Source organism: Pongo pygmaeus, chromosome 6, assembly GCF_028885625.2.
Source record: "Pongo pygmaeus isolate AG05252 chromosome 6, NHGRI_mPonPyg2-v2.0_pri, whole genome shotgun sequence".
In the NCBI taxonomy this organism is placed as follows: domain Eukaryota; kingdom Metazoa; phylum Chordata; class Mammalia; order Primates; family Hominidae; genus Pongo; species Pongo pygmaeus.
In genome coordinates, this window is record NC_072379.2 from 126704566 (window position 1) to 126719806 (window position 15241).

General features: G+C 44.2%; 1 protein-coding gene across 2 annotated transcripts in view; it reads left to right on the top strand.

Moving 5' to 3' along the window:
- Nucleotides 1-1136: 1136 nt before the first annotated feature.
- SND1 (staphylococcal nuclease and tudor domain containing 1) overlaps nt 1137-15241 on the top strand; it is a 434013-nt gene continuing 419908 nt past the window's right edge. The window contains exon 1 of one of the 2 annotated variants that reach the window (XM_054497017.2): nt 1137-1464. In XM_054497017.2, the coding sequence (XP_054352992.1) occupies nt 1387-1464 (78 nt within the window). In that variant the 5' untranslated portion in view covers nt 1137-1386. The remainder of the gene's footprint in view (nt 1465-15241) is intronic. The other variant, XM_063668433.1, reaches the window with a different exon arrangement.

The window sequence follows — 15241 nt, forward strand, 5'->3', positions numbered from 1 at the left end:
GCCGTACCAGCTCCAGCTACACAGGAGACTGAGGCAGGGGGATCGCTTGAGCCCGGGAATGTCAAGACTGCAGTGAGCCGTGATCGTGCCCCTGCACTCCAGCCTGAGCGACAGAGCGAGACTTTGTCTCAAAAAACCCACAAAACCAGAGAAACAAAAAGAACTGCAGGGGAAGTACTGTCTTCGGTGTAGAGCCAAGTTTTATGATTAAATGACATAACACATGCAAGGTCCTTGGTTCCACATAGTGGGCACTCAACGAATATTAGTTCTCGCTAAACAGTCACTTAAATATTTGTAGGCCCTGGCTCTCCCGTTCCTTCTCCCACCTTTTTACTGGGGCTAGGGAAGGTATCCGGTGGCTGGAGACGCTTCACACTGGGTCGGGGAAGAGCGTGAAGCGAGGCTTTTCCCTAACGCCACGGGAGCAGCTGGGAACAGACCGAAGAACGAGGCGAGGGTCACTCTCCCCTATATTCGTGGCACGTCCTTCCTCTAAGAGACATTTATTCCTCCCACCAACAAACATTAAAGGAACGCCTCACAAGTGCTAGACCCCAGCGACACAAACAAGACCAAGACACACTCTCTGACTGCAACTAGGGCGCGCGGCCGCGTGGCAGGTCAAAGCCCACATCGGTAGGAGGTTCCACAAAGCGCTGATTTTTCCAAGTTCTCTCCATACTTTTAGCCAAGGTAAAATGTCGGAAGTCGAGTGGAGCGGGTACGGAGATTCCTCCAGGACTCTGCCTGCGTGGCTCCACCCTCCCAGGCCGCATTCCCGGGTACAGAGGCGCCCACCTAGGTGGGTAAACAAGTGTGCGCCCCCGAGGCCAGCGCGGAGGGGCGTCATGGGCGGGGTCAGGCGGGAGGGCGCGGCTGGCTCCGCCCCTGGGGCTCCCATGGCCCCCCGCGCCCCGCGGCCAGATGCTGACGTGTCCTTTCCTTCCCACTACACTTCCCGACATTACCTACTCAGGCTGCCCCGGAAGTTCCGCCCCATATTTAGCCCATCCTCGCAAATCAACTCTTTCAGCGCTTCCTGGAACTCGCCACCGTTTTGGGGACCAAGGGGCGGGGCTCCGCGAGCAGGGTGCCTATTGGTCTGAGGTCCGGCGGGCTCTGGGCGCTAATTGGCCGGAGGGCGGTGGCGCTCTGGCACGCTTGCGCGGCGAGTAGAACGTGTGGCGGCGGCGGAGATCGCGTCTTTTTCGCTCCGTGTCCCGCTGCTGCTCCTGTGAGCGCCCGGCGAGTCCGTCCTGTCCACCGTCCGCAGCTGGTAGCCAGCCTGCCCCTCGCCTCGACTCCCTTTCACCAACACCGACACCCACATTGACACCTCCAGTCCGGCCAGCCGCTCCACTCGTTGCCTTTGCATCTCCACACATGGCGTCCTCCGCGCAGAGCGGCGGCTCCTCCGGGGGACCCGCGGTCCCCACCGTGCAGCGGGGCATCGTCAAGATGGTGAGAACGGGCCCCGGACACCGACCCCTCTGCCTGCCTTCAGGCGGGAGTCAGGCATTGACTCCACCTCCCGCCAGCCTGCTCCGTGTCCCAGATCCCCTTTCCTCTGCCCCCTTCCTCACTTTTCGTTGATTCTCCGAATTCTCTCACTAGACGGAAGCAGACACGAAGTCCCCTTGTTCCTTGCCTCCCGGACACCTTGACATCAGGGGTCACAGTGATTTCCGAGGTTGCGGCATTCGGATCTCCTGTCTGTTTACCAGGACAGATCGATTACTGATTGATTAACAGAGACAGTTCGTTGATATCTGTCCTCCCATCCCCCGTCTTTCTGTTCATTTTGACATATGCTGAGTAGTTAGCAGTTTTTCGAGATCCTGACATCGTCTCTTCTCTACGAGTACTTGGTCATCATGAAACTTTTCTGTTCCCACAAACGCTGTTACTTGACTCCCAAGTTTTCTCACTCTGTGGGCCTCTTTTCCTCTCTTACCCTCCACCTCTTGTGTCGACCTGAAAGCTCCTGATCTGTGTGTACTTTTGACTTCTAAAAGGTTAGGCCGGCAAGAATCTTAGTAATCATTATTGTTCTCCCGTCCCTTAAAGATAAGGAGCTAGGCTTGAAGAAGGCAAGTGACTTGCTTAAGGTCACATGGTGATTTGGGTTGGAGCCATAGCAAGAGCCCAAGTGTTCGGATTCCTGGTCTAGTGCTCATAGCATTATAGATTCTGCCTGATTTTATATACCCTCAACTTTTTGAAAATTCTTGAATTTTGAATTTGAACCTGCAAAGTTTATTTTTACAATTTACTCCTAGCTCCATGATAATTTGATAATATAAATTCAGTTTATCACCTGCCCGCAGTTTTTCTCCCCAAAACCCTCCCAAATCTTGAAACCTGACATTTCTTGGTTTTACCAATTTTCTGGTTTATGATGACTGTAAACTTTTAGATGTCGTTTCATACTGCAGTTCTGACATTTCTATCTGCAACAGCAAATATCCTTTGTGATACTTTCTCCTAAAGCTCCACAAGTTTTGCTGTTGTAGAAAGTTTTGAAAAATTCTATTTTAGGCCCGGTGCGGTGGCTCATGGTGGTAATCCCAGCACTTAGGAGGCCGAGGTGGGAGGATTGCTTGAGGCCAGGAGTTGGAGACCAGCCTGGGCAACATAGCAAGACCCAGTTTAAAAAAAATTCTATCTTATTATCCTGTTATCTTTCACAAGATTAAAATGTTCTGCAGCTTATGTGTGTGTAAAGCTGATTTTAAGATCCCCTCGCCCACTTCCCATGTGCTCATTTCTTAAGGTAATAGTCTGCCACCAGCCAAGATTCTTGGGATTTTCAATACTGCCTTTTCCTTTTGTTTATGTATAATGGAGGGTCAGAACTGATCTGAAACTGAATGAGAAGAGAATTTCCAAGATCCGCATATATTTTCCCTCTGAAATACTGACCTGACCCATGAAAGGATTATCCTAAAGTGGCTCTTGTCTCATTATCTTTTTCATTTGCACTGATCTTCTCTTCACCATAGGAACAAAAACGTCTCTTGGCTGTCCGGTGTTGGATTTGGCAGTAAGAAAGAGTGGATCTTTCTGAGATTTCTCCTTGCTGAGGTTTAAATTGTTCTTAAAGGTCTCTCTCATTTGTGGAATGGGAATAGAATGAGGCTGAACATAGTTTTGTTTCCGCCAATGCTGGAGGCTTTTAGGGCATCTGGATTCTATGCGGTGACTGCCCACAAATTACCCCCATGGATACTGAATATCACCAATTACTTGTTTATTGTCATGTCTTGTGCTGAGTATTCTGCTCATATTGTCTCATTTGTAATACCTAACAAGTAGATAATGATTATCAGCCACATTTTACAGATGTGTAATTTGAGGTTTAGAATGAATAGTTTACCCAAAGACAGGTACCTTATATTGGTAATAAGAGGCAGAGGTGAGACTTGAACCCAGGCCTGTCTGCCACGGCACATGCTCTTCAATATCATGCATGATGTTTCTTGACTTCGTGACTCCAGGGTATTACTTTATAACATGGAGGGTGGGGCCAGTGATGCGTAACCACAAATTGCAGGATAGTGAAGCTGTCTATAATTGAGAAAAGATTAGTTGTTACTCCTTGTCTTGTCTGGGAGCTGCTATTATGGTAAATGACTTCATTTGGTGCTTATGGTCTTCACATAGGAGTATGGTGTGGAAGATGATTGAGTCTGGGAAGTGGCATATACAATTCAGTGATTTGAGCCATCTGTACTGAGTATGGATTGCACTGCCTTCTCTGACCACACTACAGGGGATGGGTGAGTTACAGGCAGGGATTAGGGGAGGAAAGCTGAGTGAACTGCAGAGTGACAGGCAGATTTGTGCCAGGCTTAGAAGCCTTGTCTGGAATGAAAAATTGACCACTGGCAAATTGCTCTGTGTGAAGCTCTTCTGCTAAGCAAAGTTGTATTTTCCTGTAGAGTAATAGTTTCCATTGGTACTAGGAACTGCTTTGCAAGAACTCTACAAAGGAAGATGGAGGTCTGTGACAGATGAAAGTGAGAAATAGTTTGATGAATAGGAAAACAGGAGACACTACTTTTCTGCCTTTTGGGAGAGAGGTAGAAATTGGAACACTCACCTACGCTTTTCATTGTGAACTCTTTGGATTTATCTGGACTCAGGCTGAGCTGAAGGTCTGAAATCATCTAGGGTTGAAGTTTGCTGCTGTAAAGAGGAATAGTCCTTCCTCTTTTTTGGCAAAAGAAAGTGTTGTAGGGCCGTGAAAGGCACAAGTTTCTTCTGGTCTCTGCTTTGCTATCCTATTAAGTCCTACGTTATTTTGTTTAAGGTTGAAGAACTTGGGAATCCAGTTGTAAACACTTTGACCAATTTTTAAAAAACGAGGGTGATGTTAACACCTGTGTCTGCTATTGAGAGTTGGGGTGAAGGGACAGAGGTGGTTCTGGAATATTTAAGGAGGAAGTGGACAGTAAGTTGATACAGATATTTTGGAGTTGTTACAGAAAAAATCAGTAAGGATAATGGAAAAACTGAAGATGGATTTGTATTTTCTGAGTTGGGATGAGACTAGCAAGTATGTGGGTGGACAAAATATAACCCGGATAAATACATGTCTTCTATCAAATCAGATCTTATTTTCTTGAAACCCTGAAGGATTTAAAATCTGGGTTTCTTTGAATAATTTGCTTGATATTCTTTAACTGCAACAGAATATTGTCAGCAGATGTTAAGTAGATGAGGTTGGGAGAAGTTTTGGGGTACTTAGTATAAATTGAGTCACCCCCCTTAGCTTTGAAATGGCTATTTTCTCTGTTTTTACTGACCTGGTTTACTCTCTGTTCTTTTCTCTTTGGGTATGTTCACATGTCTTGTCAAGCATTCGCAACAGCAGAATGAATCTTGAATTCTTGAATCTTCTGTGCTTATCGGAAGCAGCCATGAAGGCAGCATATCTTATCCTGCTTATGGTGTGGAAGGCTGAAGGGAGGACGGACAGTGCCAAATCCCAGTTCCCATTTCACCTTACCCTCCCCCCACCCACTTAATTGCCTCAGAAGGGGAAAGGAATGCCTCTGCCAGTCTTTTGTTTTATACTAAGAACCATGATTCTCATTGGGTGACCAAAGCAAAGGGACACAAGGGAGGAAAGGGCCATAATTTTCTCCTTCAATGGGACTTGTGCTGTCAGGTTGTTGTAAAGCAAGATGTAGACTTCTTGCTGGGTAGCTTAGTGGAGATTGCTTCAGTGTACAGCCTCTAGGAAATGCCACCTATAATTCAGTTCATTATAGCTAAATGTTTCTTAGGTTTCTTTCTTTTTCTTTTCTTTTTTTTTTTTTAAGATGGAGTCTCGCTTTGTTGCCCAGGCTGGAGTGCAGTGGTGCTATCTTGGCTCACTGCAACCTCCACCTCTTGGGTTCAAGCGATTCTCCTGCCTCAGCCTCCTGAGTAGCTGGGATTACAGGCACGTGTCAGCATGCCCAGCTAACTTTTGTATTTTTAGTAGAGTCATGGTTTCACCATGTTGGCTGGTCTTGAACTCCTGGCCTCAAGCTGTCTGCCCGCCTCGGCCTCCCAAAGTGCTGGGATTACAGGTGTAATCTTAGGTTTCTGAACTAAGAAGTGTGTGTCTTTGAAAAGTTCAGTGGGGTCAGAGTAGTTTGTTGACCTGCTCTTTCTTACGTGTACTTAGCTCATGCAGGAATGTTGCGGGAAGTCAGGGACCCCAAACGGAGGGACTGGCTATGTTGAAATATTGGGGGTGGGTTCCCCCAATACAGGAAAAAACAAACAAAACCCACCTTTCCTAAGCTACTTAAAATACCCTTCTACTATTCCAAGGGATAAGGTAGCTGAATAACAATATTTTAGAAGGGCCGTTTATAAAGAAGTAGATAGGCTAGGATGGAAGGCTTTTCCCTGTGGTCTTAAAATGCCCATTTCCCAGCAGGTAAGCCTGGTAGCTTTTAATCAAGATTGTAAGTAAAGGAACACTAAGTTTTGACTGTATCTTAAAGGTTTTCTGTCATTTTTCTTTCAAAAGGAAGCATCCATCTGGCTCTAGTTATGTTAGCAGTGTAGTAACTAATGAAATAGAATCATAGCAATCATCCTTCCTTTCTTTCTTGAACAAATATTTATTGATCATCTGCTATCTGTCAAGCTCTGTCTGGGCATTGGAGAAACAGAATTTAAAAAGTAGATCAAATTTCTATCCTTATGGCTTATGGAGGAGTCAGACAATAAAGAAGTTAACAAGAAATAAGCATGATCATATAAGATAGTGATACCGGGTAAGGGACTGGGACAGAGTGGTTGGTAGTAAGGGAGAGGGTGGGTCCTTTGGATACTGTGTTTAGGAAAGACTTCTCAGAAGATGGCATTTGTGCTGAGATCTGATGGACATCAAAAACTAACCATAAAGGAAGGGCGTTCCTGGCCGAGGAAACAGCAAATGCAAAGCCCCTGGGGTTTCCACCATTGATGATTTATTTTTTATTTTTTATTTTTTTCAGTCAGGATTTCACTTAATTGCCAGGCTGGAATGCAGTGGCATAATCATGGCTCATTGCAGCCTTGAACTCCTGGGCTCAAGGGATCCTCCTGCCTCAGCCTCCTGAGTAGCTAGGACTACAGGTGTGTGGTACCACACCTGGCTAATCTTTTATTCTTTTTTGTAGAGATGGGGTCTTGCTATGTTGCCCAGGCTGGTCTCGAACTCCTGGACTCAGTGGCCTTCTCCACTCTGGCCTCCCAAAGTGCTGGGTTTATAGGCATGAGCCACTGCACTTGGCCTGTGATTTATTCTTTAGTGTTTTGATAGTAGCTCTTCAGTTTTTTCACGTTCAGTATCCCATGTAAATAGTTTGGGTTTAACCTGAGTTATTATGTAATATATGTGTTTAAGGGTGATAAAAGGAAGAGAGGCAGTGGAGGTGGTAATTTTTATGGTACCCTGGTGAGATCAACAGCTGACATTAAGTACACTGAATAAATATTAAGAATGGGAGGCTGGGCACAGTGGCTCATGCCTGTAATCCCAGCACTGTAATCCCATCCCTGTAATCCCAGGCCGAAGGAGGCAGATCACCTGAGGTCAGGAGTTCGAGACTAGCCCAACCAACATGGCGAAACCCCGTCTCTACTAAAAATACAAAAAAAATTAGCCAGGCATGGTGGCGCATGCCTGTATTCTCAGGTATTCTGGAGGCTGAGGCAGGAGAATCACTTGTACCTGGGAGGTGGAGATTGCAGTGAACTGAGATCGAGCCGGTTGCCCTCCAGCCTGGGTGATAGAGTGAGACTGTGTCTCAAAAGAAAAAAAAAAAGAATGGGAGACTGATAAGAAAAAATACTTAGTCATATGCTTGTTTCTAATAGGATTAAGACTAAGATTTTCTGACTATCAGCTAGTCCTGTGTATTCCCAAAGTCACTATTTGTCTTCTAATGGAGGGAAAAACATGGATTAAAAAAGAAAATGCCAAAAGTAGGCTTTGTAAGAGCAAAATAGCATCTAGAACTTGCCATTGTTTATATTTCTCTTAGCATTTTGTTACTACGTCGAATTTACTGCTGCTCTGGCCTCTGGCAGTACTTTTTTGCCTAGCAAGCTTTAGTGAACTGTGTTAGTGAAAAACAAAGTAGCATGCTTCAGGGATCAAAACTAATTATCAGGTAAGAACTCACTTACGCATCCTGTGGCTCATTAACATGAGTGGGAACTTCTGAGGCCAGTGACTAGTGCTGGCAATAGTGGGCAAATGATTTGGTGAAGTCTATGCCCCAGTTTATTTGGAGGATGAAATTTGGGGAGCAAGTGAAAATTGTGGTTTCTGTTTGTAGGTTTAGCAGAGAAAATTGGCCAGGTTTTTGAATTCAGGTAACAAGGTATCTAAGGCCTGCTGTCCACTCACTTCTCAGCGTAGGCTAGCTATCCATCTGACAGGTGTGGTTCTAACAGGGGCATAGTAGATATCCTTTGGAGTCTGATCTTTGGATTTATTTCATTTCTCCAAGAAGCGCATAGGTACATACTGTAGGAAATTTTGTGCCTTATCAGGGAAAACAAATGCAGTGAAGGAACTCAACTCTTACTGGGCTTATCTGGCTTTTCCTCTTATTTCTTGCTGGGAGATGGATATACAACCCGGTTTCTGTTGCTACTTCCTCTCTTGGGAGACTGACATATGCTTTTTGCTTTTACAGCAGAAATTTATGTGGAATCACAGGTTGTGAACATTTGATATAGATGGAATGTTACGGGATTTCACTTACTTTCATTAGACTCAATATGATACATTAATGATCTTTTTCTTCACTCTAATGTTTAAGAAAAAAATGAACAGTGGTTTCAGTTGGCATTTTTTAAAAATTAGGAAGTTAAGCAACTTATGGGAAAAATAAACTAATTAAAATTTTGATGTCATTTTCAGATGCCATTTTTGAAATGTGTAATCTATGATATAAACTGGTTTGGCACATTTTCTTCACTTATATGCTTATCATGCGTGACTTAAGGTACCATCTCCTCTCTATTCCTCAACAAATTTTGAGGCTCTTTGAGTTCTTAGTTCTGTTTATGTGGCAAGTAGTCTGCTTGGGGTGGTCTTATAGCACCAACCTCATGTATATCAAGAGGAATAAAGGAGATTTAAAGAATCTGTGCTTAAAGTTAGTGATCTAATTTATTAACTTTGTCCCTGGAAAGCAGCATGGCAGAGAGAAGAGATCATTGGCCCAGAAGTCAGGGGACACAAGTTCTGGCCTGGGTGCTGCCATTTGGGTAATGTTGGGTAAGATATTCCACCTCAAACTCTTCTTTTCTCTAACATGAGGTTGCTGGATGCATTGTCTCTAAGCACTTTCCAGTCCCGTAAGGCTGTAATTTTATAAGAAACCCTGTGTTACATTTCATTTAGGCATGCTGAAACAAAGTTGAGAAATCTCATACCTTAACGGCTTGACTTTGAATTGCTGTTTATTTTGCATAAAGCAGGTTTTCTGTTCCTATTCTTTTTTTTTTTTTCTAATTTTTAGTTTGAGAAAGAAGATCAGTGGAAATATGGTTTTCCAGTGTGGAAGACCAGACAGTTAGAATGAGACTAAATGATTGAATGGTGGGGTGGAGAGAGGGTAGATAGAAGTAGGGGGAGTTCTTGGTTTCCTTTCAGTAGTGTATCATGATAAGCTAGTGGGAGTGTTGCTTGAGACCCAGAGGAACATGGTTCTGGTGGGTTTTATTCACCTAGTCCTATCTCTGCTTCAGAACACTGTGACATTTTCCTGGTAAAGCAGATCTTGACTTGAGAAGGGAAGGAGAGAGGGGCAACTTAGGGAGCCTCTGGCTCGTAGAGAGAGTCTATTCTTGCCCTGCTCTTTACTGGGAGACTGTGGTGGGAGTGTGGGGGCTAATAGGGTCCTGAGCTCTGTTCTTCTTGCTTGGAGCCAGGACTTTGGTTTTTGTTTAGTTTTGTTTTCAGATCTTTTTCACTTCCATTTAATGCACAAGTACAAGTTGAGTAGCCCTTATCTGAAATGCTTGGACCAGAAGTGTTTCAGTTTTTTGAATATTTGCATTATTCTTAGGGCTTAGCTTCCTTCATCTGGAAATCTGATATTCAAAATCCTCCAATGAGCATTTCCTTTGAGCATTATGTTAGTGTTCAAAACATTTCAGATTTTGGATTTTTGGATTAGGGATGTTCAACCTGTATAGGAATCATTTTAATCTATTCTTGGCAGTTGCTCACACAGTTTCTTTACTATTGAGTTTATTTTTTATGGTAAGCCTTCTTAAATCCTTTCTGGGAGTAGATTCATAGTGAGAGAAAGGAGCCCAGTGATTTCCTAAACAGGTCATCGCGTCAGGACAACCTAGAAGACGTTTCCCAGGCATTGAATTAGAAGCTCTGGGACTGGCCTGGAAAGGTCTATTTTCAAAAAAAGCCACTCCTAGGCTATTCGGAAAGAATCAGTTTGGGATTGATCTGGGGCTGGCATGTGAGATCCACTGATCCTGTTTAACTCCTGTACTGTTTGTAGTTGAAGGGGCGGGACATAAATGATAAATGAAATGTATGTATGTGGGGGTGGGTGCACCAGAATTTTATGAGGGGAGGATAGTGGTTTCTCTGTCTTCGCATTTGTCTTGATGGTTCCCAGGACGCTTTGTTTTTAATTTGTGCCTCAATATTGGGCTGGGGTCCTCAGGGTCCACTTATAGTGACTCAGATCCTGTTCCTAGGTCACAACTGACAGCTGAGAAGTTGTTTTATATGCCTGATTTAGGCCATATGCTCATTTTAACACTCATCTGCGACTTTTCCGTCTGTTTGCATAGATTCCCAGGATCTTCCTGTAATTTGGCACCAATAACTTGGCACATTATTTCAATGGAAGTCTTTAGTGTCATTTACAAAACTAAGATTTTAAATTCCTCACTTTCTGTTCTGCAATCCTGAGGAGCTTCATCCCTAGGCCTTTTGGATCTCTCCTGTTTCTTATTCATAGGCCCCATTCTTAACAACACTAAAACCCCAAATGATCTACTCAATGTTCTTAGTCTTTATATTCCACTAGCTTGTCTAATATGGAAGTAAAAATAATTCTCAGGTCTTATGAAGTCCTTATGATTAGGGGTCACATTTACAGTTCCCTTGATGGCCCTTTTTCATTTTGGTCACCAGTTTTCCAGTTTATCCTGGAATTCCTTCAAAGCATTCAGGTGGATGTCATCCAGTATTAGTAATTGAATAATTGGTATTTCTATACTCAACTTGCTGTTAAAATTTCAAGCAGTAGAGAGGTATGAAGTCAAAAACAAAAATCCCTGGCTGGGCATGGTGGCCCACGCCTGTAATCTCAGCACTTTGGGAAGCTGAGGTGGGTAGATCACTTGAGGTTAGGAGTTTGAGACCAGCCTGGCCAACATGGCAAAACCCCATCTCTACTAAAAATACAAAAATTAGCTGGGCATGGTGGTGCGTGCCTGTAATCCCAGTTACTCAGGAGGCTGAGGGATGAGAATCTCTTGAACCCGGGAGGTGGAGGTTGCAGTGAGCCAAGATAGCGCCACTGCACTGCAGCCTGGGCGGCAAAGAGAGACACAGTCTCAAAAAAAAAAAAAAAAAAAAAAAATCCTCTCTCTCTGCCCTCCTTGCCCCTCAGTTTTCTACCATTCATTCTTATCCTCCTCTGGCAATTTTCTTTTTGTAGTAAATTGTCATGACTATCTTTCTGTTGTAGATCTACCTCATTCTTTTTTAATGGTTGAGCGGTATTCCACAGTTTGGATGTATATTATCTATTTTTCTGTTGATGTATGTTGTTTTTAGCTTTTCATAATTCTAAGCACTATTGCACTGATTGAACTGTATGTCTTTGTGCTCTGATGCTAGCATTTGTATAAGATTCTAAAAGTGCGGCCACTGATACCTTTTTTGTAAGCTTTTTTGTTTTTGGTGGTGGTTGGGGTGCTTTACTTGTACCTTACCTGTTTATTTCTTACAGGTGTCATGTTAGATAAAATTTAGGGTAAAATACTGCTTAGTAGCTCATTACTCAATAGTTTTTTTTATGTTTGGTAGTTTTATTTCCCCAATAAGACTATTCCTGAAAGCCACTTTGCCTTTTCTGTGGAGCTCAGGGCCCAGCACCTGGGCCTTGGTAAATAATTACTGTTGTCCCTCGGTATTTGGTTCCAAGACTTCTCCAACCTCCCAATATCTGGAGATGCTCAAGTCCCTTGTATAAAATGGGATAGTATTTGCACATAACCCGTGCACAACCTCTTTTATCTTATTTTATTTTACTTGTTTTTGAGACAGAATCTCTCTGTCACCCAGGCTAGAGTACAGTGGCACAATCATGGCTTACTGCAGCCTCAACCTCCCAGGCTCAGGTGATCCTCCCACCTCAGCCCCCTGAGTAGCTGGGACTACAGGTACATGCCACCACACCCGGCTAATAAATTTTTTGTGGAGACAGGGTCTGCCTATCTTGTCTAGGCCGGTGTTGAACTCGTGGGCTGAAATGATCCTCCCGCCTCAGCCTCCAAAAGTGCTGGAATTACAGGTGTGAGCCACTGTGCCCAGCCTCCTGTATGCTTTAAATCATGTCTAGGTTACTAATAATACCTAATACAGTGTAAATGCTATGTAGATAGTTGCTATATTGTTTTTTAATTTTTTTATTGTTGCATTGTTACTCTGTTTTTTTCTTGAATATTTTTGACCCATGGTTGGTTGACTTTTTTTTTTTTTTGAGATGGAGTCTCGCTCTGTCGCCAGGCTGGCGTGCAGTGGCACAATCTCGGCTCACTGAAACCTCCACCTCTCGGGTTCAAGCGATTCCCCTGCCTCAGCCTCCCAAGTAGCTGGGACTACAGGTGCATGCCACTATGCCTAGCTAATGTTTGCTTTTTGTATTTTAGTAGAGATGGGGTTTCACCATGTTGGCCAGGATGGTCTCCATCTCTTTACCTCGTGATCCGCCCACCTTGGCCTCCCAAAGTGCTGGGATGACAGGCGTGAGCCACCACGCCTGGCCTTACTGTACTTCTTAATTGGTTGCCGGCCCCGCCAACCCCAGGTGTCTTAAGGTCTTAATACTGACAGGTGGAGTAGGTCCTTTTTGGCTTTGTTTTTATCTGCTTTCTCTGGGTTCTGGAGAGTTCCATGACTAAGGAAATTTTTGACTTCCTAAAGTGCAGATGACAGGTGGAGGTGAGAGGCAAAATCACGTGAGAGAAGTCTGACTTTTTTCTTATTTGCTGGCTCATAGCTCTTCCTCTTTTTCCTTTTTATTCTTGGATAAGAAGGTAGTGTGTGATATTGTGATGTAAAAAGAAATATATATCTGGTCGTAGTCTTCTTGGCACGGAGCTCCTAAAACTCTGGTCATTTCTTTTTTGCTTTTTTGGAGACAAGGTCTCTTGCTCAGGCTGGAGTGCAGTGGTGCGATCACAACTCACTGCAGCCTCAGCCTGCCAGGCTTAAGGGATCCTCTGGCTAATTTTTGTATTTTTTGTAGAGGTGGGGTCTCTCTGTGCTGCCCAGGCTAGTCTTGAACTCCTGGGCTCAAGTGATCCTCCTACCTTCACCTCCCAAAGTGTTGGGATTACAGGCATGAGCCACTCTGCCCAGCAAACAAGCCCCTTTGAACCACACTTGAGTTAATGAGTGACTCTGGGAAGCTCCTAAGTGTGAGTGGGGCCTGGTTGCTAGAGATCGAGTTCAGTCACTGATGGCCAGTGATTTAATAAATCATGCCCATGTAAGGTAACCTCCTTAAATGATGGGGTTTGGAGAGCTTTGGGGTTGGGGAAAATGGGGAGGTGCTGAGAGGGTGGTGTGCCCAGAGAGGGCATGGAGGCTATGCACTCCGCCCCCCATATGTTACCTTATGTATCTCTTCCATCTGGCTGTTCCTGAGTTGTATACTTTTATATAAATCTAGTTACTAGTAAGTAAGCTGTTTTCCAGAGTTCTGTGAGCTATTCTAGCAAATTAATAAACCCGAGAAGAGGCTCATGAGAACACACACCTAATTTATAGCTGGTCAATCATTAAGGGTGGCTTGAGCTTGGCATCTTCAGTGGGAGGAGTATTGTGGGATGGCACTTTTAACTTGTGGGATCTGACACTAATTCCAGGAAGACAGTGTCTGAATTGAATTGAATTGTAGAACACCCAGTTGGTGTCTGCAGAGAATTAGAGGATTGCTTGGTGTGGAAAAAACCCACACACATTTGGTATCAGAAATGTTTGTGTGACTATAGAAGAAAAACAAAAACAGTTTTTTGTCCTTTTTAGGGTGGTAGGTGGTAGTAAGAATGACAATATCTGGCACGGAGAACACTTGTTTTTTAGAGTTGTTTGGGGAGATATCATTGGACCAGGGGATCTGGTTTGCAGCCTTTCTGGATACTGGGAAGTGCTCATCCTAATCCTGGTATTGGTTTACCCAGAGTTTCCCAGGTGTCACATGTTTCTGTACTCCTGCAGTGGTTTTGACATATCGCTTTATTGAGTTTTGGAAATCTTTTTGACAGTCAACATTTTTTGGTTTTTTTTGAGACGGAGTCTCACTCTGTCGCCCAGGCTGGAGTGCAGTGGCGCAATCTTGGCTCACTGCAAGCTCCATCTCCTGGGTTCACGCAATTCTCCTGCTTCAGCCTCCCGCGTAGCTGGGACTGCAGGCGCCCGCCACCACGCCCGGCTAATTTTTTTGTATTTTTAGTAGAGATGGGGTTTCACCGTGTTAGCCAGGATGGTGTCGATCTCCTGACCTTGTGATCTGCCCGCCTCGGCCTCCCAAAGTGCTGGGATTACAGGCGTGAGCCACCGCGCCCAGCCGACAGTCAACAATTATTAAAATTTAAATAATTTTATTTTTAAAGGCAACTTAAATTTCACTATTGAAAATGGAAAGTCAATATTAAAGAAAAAATTATTCATGACACTTGTTAAAGATGGTAAGGCAGACTTTATTCAAGGAGGGCCGTGGTGATAGGTATAGGGACCACAGCAGCGGAGTCTTGCAGTGGGAAGGAGCGATTTAGAGGTATTTGTTTCCAGTCTCTGAAATAACTAATGTGATGTTATTTTCAGCCTTAGGAATTCTGTTCCAGGAGAGGGGGAATTACTGTTTTATAGCCTTTAATACAAGGACATTAAAAAAATTTTTGGTAAAAACCCAAAACAGAATCACTGTGCCAAGTGACATTTATCTGCTTGCCTATCAGGACTCTGTCACAGGTTTTAATGAGAAAAGTGGTGCATTCTATTCCTCCCTGTGTATAAGGTAGAGGGACACTCCCGAGTACCTGGGTCCTGAAATCCCGCCATGATCTATTATTGTGTGTGGTAATTACTTGCATTATTGCTCTTGGCAGGTGAGCCCTTTCACAGCCCAAAGGCCAGGAGGCTGCCTCTATCACTTAAAAGCTGAGTTATCTTGTTAAGGTGTTCTCTTGTGAGGGCTTTAGAATCTCCTGAGACCTCCCCACAAGCTCTCAGCAGGACACAGGTCCAGCTCCTGGCTAAGCCCGCCCTGCCCTTGTATTCGGCCCCTGAACCGTAGCTCTAGAGGAATAACTTGCCATTACATTACAAGTAAGGCGGTGTGGTGCTGCTAGCCCGGGCTGCTTGGTTTCCATTTAATCCTTAAGAGTTCCCATATTGGTGCTCTTAATGAAAGTTCTTAGAGTGGCATAATCCTGGCTCACTGCAACCTCCGCCTTCCAGGTTCAA